The sequence below is a fragment of the Solanum tuberosum genome, unplaced genomic scaffold, assembly GCF_000226075.1.
Source record: "Solanum tuberosum cultivar DM 1-3 516 R44 unplaced genomic scaffold, SolTub_3.0 scf00226, whole genome shotgun sequence".
Classification (NCBI taxonomy): Eukaryota; Viridiplantae; Streptophyta; class Magnoliopsida; order Solanales; family Solanaceae; genus Solanum; species Solanum tuberosum.
In genome coordinates this window covers 664463-674106 of record NW_006239155.1, presented here as the reverse complement: position 1 = coordinate 674106, position 9644 = coordinate 664463, and the positions used below count along the sequence as shown (strand labels likewise).

At 30.6% G+C, this 9644-nt stretch overlaps 1 protein-coding gene across 2 annotated transcripts; it reads left to right on the top strand.

The window, feature by feature from the left end:
• Nucleotides 1-4700: 4700 nt before the first annotated feature.
• On the top strand, nucleotides 4701-8704 carry LOC102581225 (AP2-like ethylene-responsive transcription factor ANT). 2 transcript variants are annotated; one of them, XM_006356775.2, is made up of 10 exons: nucleotides 4701-5162; nucleotides 5239-5608; nucleotides 5698-6298; nucleotides 6517-6599; nucleotides 6781-6789; nucleotides 6880-6968; nucleotides 7061-7134; nucleotides 7234-7284; nucleotides 7391-7467; nucleotides 7764-8422. In XM_006356775.2, the coding sequence occupies exons 2-10, from the start codon at nucleotides 5284-5286 to the stop codon at nucleotides 8420-8422; spliced, it is 1968 nt and encodes a 655-aa protein (XP_006356837.1). In that variant the 5' UTR covers nucleotides 4701-5162; nucleotides 5239-5283. The 2 variants fall into 2 exon arrangements, with proteins under 2 accessions (XP_006356837.1, XP_006356836.1); XM_006356774.2 differs by having other exon boundaries at nucleotides 4701-5608; nucleotides 7764-8704.
• Nucleotides 8705-9644: the final 940 nt, after the last annotated feature.

Below are 9644 nucleotides of genomic sequence, written 5' to 3'. Positions count from 1 at the left end.
GTGATGTTGATTTGGCAGATTAATAAAATTGGTTGTCTCAAATCAATTTTAACAGGAAATCTTATTTTTCTGCTCAATAATTCTTAAAACAATAAATCTATAAATTTATAATTAGCAAACATCTCTTAATTAGAGGTATTGAGATCAAATCTAAAAATAAAAAAAAAATCTTGCTGAAGAGTATTTTTTTTTAATCGATTGATACAATCAATACATATATTGAATATTGATCAATAACCCACCCCACCCCCCTTATCCCAATTTTTAGTGAATCTACCTACCTACACCTCTTGGAACTAAATTTACCATATATTCTCAACAAGAGGTATAAACCAAATTAAATCTCCCTTTGCTCTCGACCCAATAACAAAGGAAGATTTGATCCCCTGCAAGCATTAAAAAGAGAGATAACTAACTATTGATAAGATGAAAACGATTTTTTTTAATTTCATTTAAAGGCCTCGAATCATAAAAATCAAATATTTTACGAGGAATAAGTGTTTTACGTACCTTTGCAGAGTATTTATTTAGCGTAAATTCAAATTAATCTATATTTCGAATGTGAAATGATAAAATAAAAAAGATAGAAAAGACCACACTAATAATGATTTCATGGCAGGGAAAATCTATTACTGTTGTTTGGTGGAATGACTCATCATTACCATATTATCAAAACAAATGAATCCACACGCATAAATCCCTTCAATCTTAGTACTTCCCTCCCCAAAAAAAAATAAAAAAAAAAATAAAAATAATCTTTACTCATCATTTTATTTTTTCTCTTTATAAGATTCAAACCAAATGATTTACATTTGGAAAATCTGTCTCCACGAAGACCTATATCCATGCAAGTTTTAGCATGCAAATATAATTTCTACCACTTTCATCACTATAAAGAAAACATCCTCCATTACTACTTGTTCTTAATTTTCATAAAGTTAAAATAATAAGTGCTCCTACGCCCAACCACTTATATCTTTCTTTTTTTAACTCATTATTACCCACGACCACTAAAAGTATATATTTCTTCTAGTTTGATTACCACTTAATTATAACTATTTTCAAGTGATCATGCATATAGCTTAACAACATACTTAGTAACTAAGCAAGTTTGGTTATTAAGTTTCTTGTTTATATCCTCCTTCGAATTCTTCTCGATAGAGAGATTCATTTATCGTGAAATTTTCGCGTTTTGAAATAATTATTTAGTAAATATCTTTTTTTTTTTATAAATAACTTATCTTACATTTTATGGATATCTTAGATGATGGTTTAACGATTATTTTGAGTAAACTGAAAATTTATGATAAAACGTTAGATTATGGGTTAAGATTTTGTAAGTTATTTCGACATTAAATGATAATATGATATTTTACTTGTAAGATTAAGAAATACGTGAATAATTATTAGACTCGAAACTGACGTTGCACAGAAGGGTAATGTTTGCAAAGGTTATATATATTTGTACAACTTCAAAGTAAGAGGGGAAATATTTAAATGATGACCTAATTAAAAAAAACATTTGCATAAATCGACTTCGTTTATTATCCGTAGGTACACATTACATATCAGGTTACTCTGTCCATTAACGATAGCGACTTTAGAATTCTCAACTACTTTATTAGCTACTAAGTACTAGGTCACACTCTTGATCGATAATTAAATAGGTTAATGACACTAATTACACTCATGTCATGTCATGTACTTGGTAAACTATTGTTTAACGGTATAAAAAAGGGAGAAAATTATGTTAAAAGAGGATGAGAAATTAATGTTGTAGCTAGGGTATAATTAAGGTGATAACATTATAAAACAATTAATTTTTTCTTTAATAATAATTGTTTCGTTTATGTTGGAAAGAAGAGAGAAAAAAACAAAATTGTAAACTATTGATTAGATCCCGTGAATAAAAATAAACGAAACAAAAGGACAGCACACAAACAATAAAGAATAATTAAAGATGGTGTATTAATCTTAGCTTTTTTAAAGTGGAAAAAACATTCTGCAGTGATTTATATCCAAAAGAAGACTTTCGTCTTTGATTAACATGTGGAACAACAGCAAATTTCTAATATAAATGACTTGATTATATATAAATTAATAGATTGTGAATTTAATAAATAAATTATTAGAGAAAAAGCAAAGAAATTAATTTCTTTTTGAGGGGCCTTTACTAATCATTCTTGGAATATTTCAAGAAAATTTAGACCCACTTCTACTTTATGTCTGGCAGCAGGTGTTGACTAAGCACTTATGTTTTTTCTTAGAAAAAGCAACGATTATAAATCAAAGGCAAAATAAAATACTAATAACAAAAAACTTCACGTAATCTGGTAAAGCATGCCTTGCATATGCAAAAGGAAAACATAGAAAAAATTAGAAAGAAAATAAAAAGATAGTATAAAAAGATTCTTATTATAAACACATTTTAAATTAGTATACCATATAGAAACGTCAACAATTTAGTTGCTAATCATATCATATTTGGAAAGTTTTCCAAATTATCATAATCCCGAATTTTTTAGAATTTATGGATACAGTACAAAGCAAACGATACATAAGTTATATATCAGATACATAACTATAAACCAGATTCATACTGATATATGTTTTAAATAATTGAGGCAATGTATCAACAATAACATTTGTACTAGATATATTGTACAAAAACAAAGTTATAATTTAATAGAGTAGAGGTGAAGTGATGATATATCCGAATGTTAAGAGAGGGGAAGAAAAAGAGATTTTTATAATAAATTGAAATGGTAGAATTTTTTCTTAGAGATTATGTTATCTTAAGTCACACTGTCACAATAAGTTATTTCGAAAAATTGTCTAATTAAGCTCTTTTAACTTGTAAGTATGTTAGTCAATAAAATGGTTGATGCTAATGATAAAGTTAAATTTTGAGCATGCTATTTTTTGTTGTACTGATTATTCATACGTGTGAATAATGAGATTTCACACGAAAAAAGAGCAGTGGAATACTTTAATTTTATGACAGTGGGGGAAGAAAGAAAAATCCAATATTGTATTCCTGAATTATACCAGAATGTTTTTGGCATAAGGTTGTTATAAGTCTTAAATGCTAATAATATATATATCCTATTCTTTTGTTATTTCCTTTATAATGTCGGTAACATTCTCTTTTTTTAAAAAAATAATAATTATTAATACTAATACTGTTATTTATATTATTCACAAACAAAATAAAATAAAAATAATTAATAAAGAAAAGTTCCTATAGACAAGTATCTAGTATTGACAATTAAGTAATTGTTGCTCAGAATTTATGTATGAACTTAAGATCGTTATTGAATTCTTAACCTTCCAATAATAAATCTACCAGAATAAATGTCGATATATAGATATTTTTTAAGTGATACTGCCTAAAAGTGTATTAAAGCAAAAATAAGTAAAATGATATGGTGATAAAATATGTATAGTGCCATTAGATAACTATTTAGCACAAACACATAATATGATAACTTGAGAATACAAAGAATTATTTAATCCTATCAACTAAATACTGCCCTACATTATTTATGTAACTATTACTATCATTTCTTATCCTGTCAATCAAATATTATATCAGATTATACAAGATATATTGGATTAATGGTTTTAATAAGTTAGTTTACATGACTTGTAATGCCATCAAAAGGTACGGTAGAATGAATATGGTCATTCTTTCTTTAACCACATATTTCAAATTAGAATTTTTATAAAACACTTATTAATTTTAATGAATTTTATGTAACACAAACTTAAATTAATTGAATCTCTTATCTTAAAACAAACTCGCAAGTAGAAAAGAAATGACAAAATATAACTATATAAGGTGCTTCTCGACTTCGAATAATTTTCACTTTTTTGGAATTTTTTTGGGAATATAGAATTGTTATAATTCTTTACAAAATCAAAGAATGTAAAATGAATTTCACAATTTTTCACTTAAAAATAATTTCAATTTCTATTCTTTGTTTTTTTAAAAGTGGGGGTTGAGAATTATAATAAAGTGACAGTTCAGATAGTCAATCAACTAATCTATTAAGAATACCTCGTATTCATATTCAAACATAACATCTACATTTAACTATCATTTCCAACTTGAAAACAAATATTACTACTACACTATTTTTCTCCAAAGATTACATTTTTTATGTCCAAACGCTCAAAAATAAGGAGGGAAGTTGAGTTTTTGAAAATGGTTAGCATCTATGATCTGAAAATAAATAAATTGCAGAATGAATGTAGGTGATGGGGTGGTGGGTACGTTGTGAGGGGTGCGGGGGAGAAAGTTGTTGTACTGTATGAAGTGACTGGATGGGCAGGATGTCCAGCCCTTTGCCCCCCTCATATCAGATCTATCCAAAAACCCTCTCTGCCTTTAGCCCTTATGCTACTACTCTTACTGTTTAACATTTTCTTTTTCTTCCTTTTTTTAAAAAAAATTTCCCTTAAATTTTCTGTACAAAAAAGCAATTTTTTTTCTTTTGATTACTGATATTTTATCTCTGTCCACTCTACAACCCCATTGGTTCTTTATTTCGCACTAGATTGAAGTGTCCCTCACCCCCCCCCGCTCACCCACCCACCCACTCCTACTCCATTCTTTAATCTTGCCTTTTACCTAGAATAAAAATAAACAAAAAGCCAAATATAACCTTTGCTCATGTTATTTTCTTCATTTATGGTTTAAATAAGTACTTGGTGTTTCCATTAAGTTTGAGAAAAAACAACTTAGGGAGTTGGGCATATCACATATGGGCATTTTTTTCCCCTTTCTTGGTCTTGGGTATCTCTAAGCTTCTTTAAGAAAAAAATAATATTTTTTTTTGAAAAAAAAAGCATATAGTATATGTGTAGTGAGATAGAATATCTATTTTACACAGATCCCTATGGCTATTTGGAATGCGGGGGTGCTATCCAACATTGCTTGCTGAAACTCATTCTCTTTGTTTAGTTTAAAAGGTCCAGTTTTTGTTCCTTTTTTAAGAGTAAGGAGAATGAGAAACTTCAAAAAAGAGAGTTTTGGGCTTTTTTCTTCACCTAGATTGAAGTGAAGTGAAGATTTCTTTTCCTTTTTTTGCTTGTGTGATTGAGCATAAATATTTTCTTGGGGTTCTTAAGTTGTTGATGTGAATCTTGAAATTTTAAAGGTAAAAAAAACCCTTTCTTGTTTTGAAATGATTACTCTAAGTTCTCTCAATGATTGTGAACTGTCTTGAACTACAGAAAAGAAGAGAACTTTTTGTAACTTACAAGAACCTCAACAACTGAATGAAGATGAAGGCAATGAATGATGATAGCAGAAGTAACAACAATAATAATCATAACAGTGCAGCTGCTAATAGTAACTGGTTGGGTTTTTCTCTCTCACCCCACATGAAAATGGAGGTTACTAATTCTTCTGAAACTCAACATCAACATCAATTTGCTCAAAGTTTCTATCTTTCATCTTCTCCTCCTCCTCCAATGAATGTATCAACAACCTCTGCTCTCTGTTATGAAAATAACCCTTTTCATTCTTCCTTATCTGTCATGCCTTTAAAATCTGATGGTTCTCTTTGCATAATGGAAGCTCTATCAAGATCTCATGCTGATGGTTAGTTGAAGTTAACTTAATTTGTTTATAAAGTTTTTATCTTTTTCATTTTTCTAGTAACCCCTTTGACTAATCTTTGTTTTTTAAAGCTATGGTGCAAAGTTCTTCACCTAAGCTTGAGGACTTTTTAGGTGGTGCAAGTATGGGGAATAGTCAATATGGAAGTCATGATAGGGAGGCCATGGCTTTAAGCTTAGATAGTATGTATTATCATCAAAATGAAGAAGAGATTCAAGTTCATAGTCATCATCCTTACTATTCTCCCATGCATTGTCATGGCATGTATCACCAAGAATCACTATTGGAAGAAACAAAACCAACTCAAATTTCAAACTCTGATGCTCAAATGACTGGAAATGAGCTGAAAAGTTGGGGCCACTATGCTGAACAACATGCTATTGACCAACACATAAATGCCACCTGCAGCATGGTTGCTGCTGCTGCTGCAGCAGCTGGTGGTGGTGGTGGTACCTCTGGTTGTAATGATTTGCAGTCTTTAAGCTTGTCTATGAATCCTGGTTCTCAGTCCAGCTGTGTCACTCCAAGACAAATTTCTCCTACTGGACTGGAATGTGTAGCTGTAGAATCAAAGAAGAGGGCTTCTGGTAAAGTTGCTCAAAAACAACCTGTCCACAGGAAATCCATTGACACATTTGGTCAGAGAACTTCTCAGTATAGAGGTGTCACTAGGTCAGTACTCCATTTATTTTAATATTTTGGTTTGTGGGGTTTACTATTTCTCATGTTATTGAGGGGTATACAAGATGTTTGTCATTTTCTTGTTATTCAAATGTGAATATTGGATGCTTCCAGTTGGCAAGACTTGCCTTTTTCTTGATTTCTTAATCTTTTTATATACTTTACTATAAGATTTTCAAATGACATTGTGTGAATATGATTTCAACCAGACATAGGTGGACAGGTAGGTATGAGGCACATTTATGGGATAATAGTTGCAAGAAGGAAGGGCAGACCAGGAAAGGGAGACAAGGTTAGCTAATATATGAATCTTTTAATCAATCAACACTAATTTGTTTGGTTATATTTTGCTCTTTGACTGCCTATTCTTATGGCCCCATTCTGTTCATAGTCTGACTAATTTTATGAATTTTTGTCATGTATCTGCTTTGCTGTGGGGATATGCTAATCTAATCAACTCCACCTTATTTCAGTTTATCTTGGTAAGTAACATTGTCAACATCAAAATTTCAAGAAACATGCTTTTATACTCTTCACTTAGCACTATACTAAAAAAATAATGTGGAATATAGGTGGCTATGATATGGAAGAAAAAGCTGCAAGAGCATATGATCAAGCTGCACTAAAATATTGGGGTCCTTCAACTCACATCAATTTCCCAGTAAGTTTTGTTAATTAGTAATTAAGTCTAGTTGTTATATCTAATGCCTTTAACTAACAGAAGACAACCATTTTCTTTGCTCCTTTTTATAGTTGGAAAATTATCAGAAAGAGCTTGATGACATGAAGAATATGACCAGGCAAGAATATGTTGCACATTTAAGAAGGTGAGTTTTGTCATTACTCATAATTAGTCTTATATTCTTGTGTTTTTATTATTAGTTTGTGTTGAATACTTTTGTGTTCTTCTCATTGTTATTATACAGGAAAAGTAGTGGATTCTCAAGAGGTGCTTCTATTTACAGAGGAGTGACAAGGTATACTTCAAATTTCATATGAATAAATAGTCTTAAACAACATATTCAGCGTACGCAATACTTACCCCTACCTCGTGCTTTAGTACTAATCATTCTTTTATAACAGGCACCATCAACATGGAAGATGGCAGGCTAGAATTGGAAGAGTTGCTGGGAACAAAGATCTTTATCTTGGCACTTTTAGTAAATTCTTGCAAACTCTTCTACATTGATTTAGTCTTTTAAACTTTAGTATTATTTATATAATTTCATTATAAATAACTAGTAATAAGAGTGTCTTTTCTTTTTGGTACCATATAGTATCTTTTTTAGCCACTACTAGTAATGCTTGTCAAAGGCTGACTATATGCTGGGTGGGACTGAAAAACTTTTCCAAAAGCTGTTTTCTTCCTTGTGATCACATAATAAAGAGAAAGGAAAGTTCTTTATCATCAACAATTTGTATGGTTCACTAAAACAGTCAATTTTGATGTTCATAGGCACACAAGAAGAAGCAGCAGAGGCTTATGATGTTGCTGCAATCAAATTCAGGGGTGTAAATGCTGTGACAAACTTTGACATATCGCGATACGACGTTGAAAAGATCATGGCTAGTAATACTCTGCCTGCTGGTGAATTAGCTAGGAGAACTAAAGAAAGAGAGCCAATTGAATACAACAACAACAACAACAACAATAACATAGGAGGTGTTGGTGGTCACAAGAATGAGGAATGTGTTGACAACAACAACAATGGGAATATCACAGATTGGAAAATGGTGTTATATCAAACATCTAATCCTTCATTAGGATTGAATTATCGCAACCCTACATCATTCTCCATGGCATTACAAGATTTGATTGGCATTGATTCGATGACTAATTCAAATAACCATCATGCCACAATTCTTGATCATGAACAGAACAAGATTGGTAACCACTTTTCAAATGCTTCATCTTTGGTAACTAGTCTTGGTAGTTCAAGAGAACCAAGTCCTGATAAAAGTGCTACTGCTGCCTCATTAGTCTTTGCTAAGCCTACAAAATTCGCCGTCCCAACGGCAACTAGTGTCAATGCTTGTATTCCCTCAGCTCAATTAAGGCCTATTCCAGTCTCCATGGCTCACCTACCAGTCTTTGCAGCTTTGAATGATGCATGAAAAATTGCTTTTTTTGGTTACATGTTGTAACTTGTTTCTTTTTTTTTTGTATGAACAAGAAAAAGAAATTGGTAGTGGTTGGTTGAAAAAAGGAAAAGAAAACAAAGGAAGTTGTCGGATTTTAGCTTAGTATTTTTATATATTTTTTTCCTAATTTTGAATGTAAGTGGATGACTTTAGGGTACTAATGGACAGACTAGGTGGAGGGGCCAAGTTACCTGTCTGTGGAAACTTTTTCAAACTCAAAAAAATGAAGGTAATTAGTAGTATGTGTTACTCTTACTTAGATGTTTTGTATCTGCATTGACGTTCAACTAATAATAGTAACTTCGTTTTCTCTAATACGAGTTGTACTTATTAGTCCATCACTATTAAGTTTTATGTTGTTATTGGGGGTCTAATCTCGTGATGAAATTTAAAGTAGTAAAATGAGATAATTCAAGATGACCCCATTTTATTATTGAATCTACTTTTATCTTTCCTTTGTGGATTCTTTGATCAAGTACAAAAAACTAATTACTCATGTTTTTTTCACAATAATGCAAATGTAAAAGAATAAAGAAAAGGTATATCCTTTGACCAAATTATTGCATTCTCATATTGATAACACCATCATTCCTATATCTTTTTCTTTTTCTTCTTTTTGAGCTAAAGGCAACAAACATTCCCTCTCATATTTCAAAAAGTGTTGGAAAGAGGGAGATTCTTGGATTGAATTTTTTTATTTTAAGGATTTATAAGTCATAATTAGTTACAACTTTGTCTCCTTTTATATGAGTCATATAAGCTTAGTTTTTTTATAAAAAAAAAATCACTTTAGCTTTTTCCTAGTGTGGTACCTAAAAGCAAATTCATGTCTTGATGAGTTGATGTGGCACTAATTAAACCTATTGATTTTTTAATAATTGATCTTTGTTAATTATTTTTTCTCACACGTGTGAATGTGCCTTTTTGAGCAAAAATTACCATTGAGAAAGTTTGAGTAATATTAGTAAATTTTGTATTATTAGAGACAAAGAGGAAATGATGCCATGAAAGCAGGAATATGTACCAAATAAAGTTAATTTTTGCTTCTTGTTTAAAATTTCATTCGTTTCCAAACAAGTAGTGTTTTTAGCTTTGACACGCTTCATACTCATTTCTACAATTGAAGTGTGTTTTACTAATTACTAATTTACCCTTAATTACATGTTTTAAAGAAATAAGTGATTTTTTAATGATG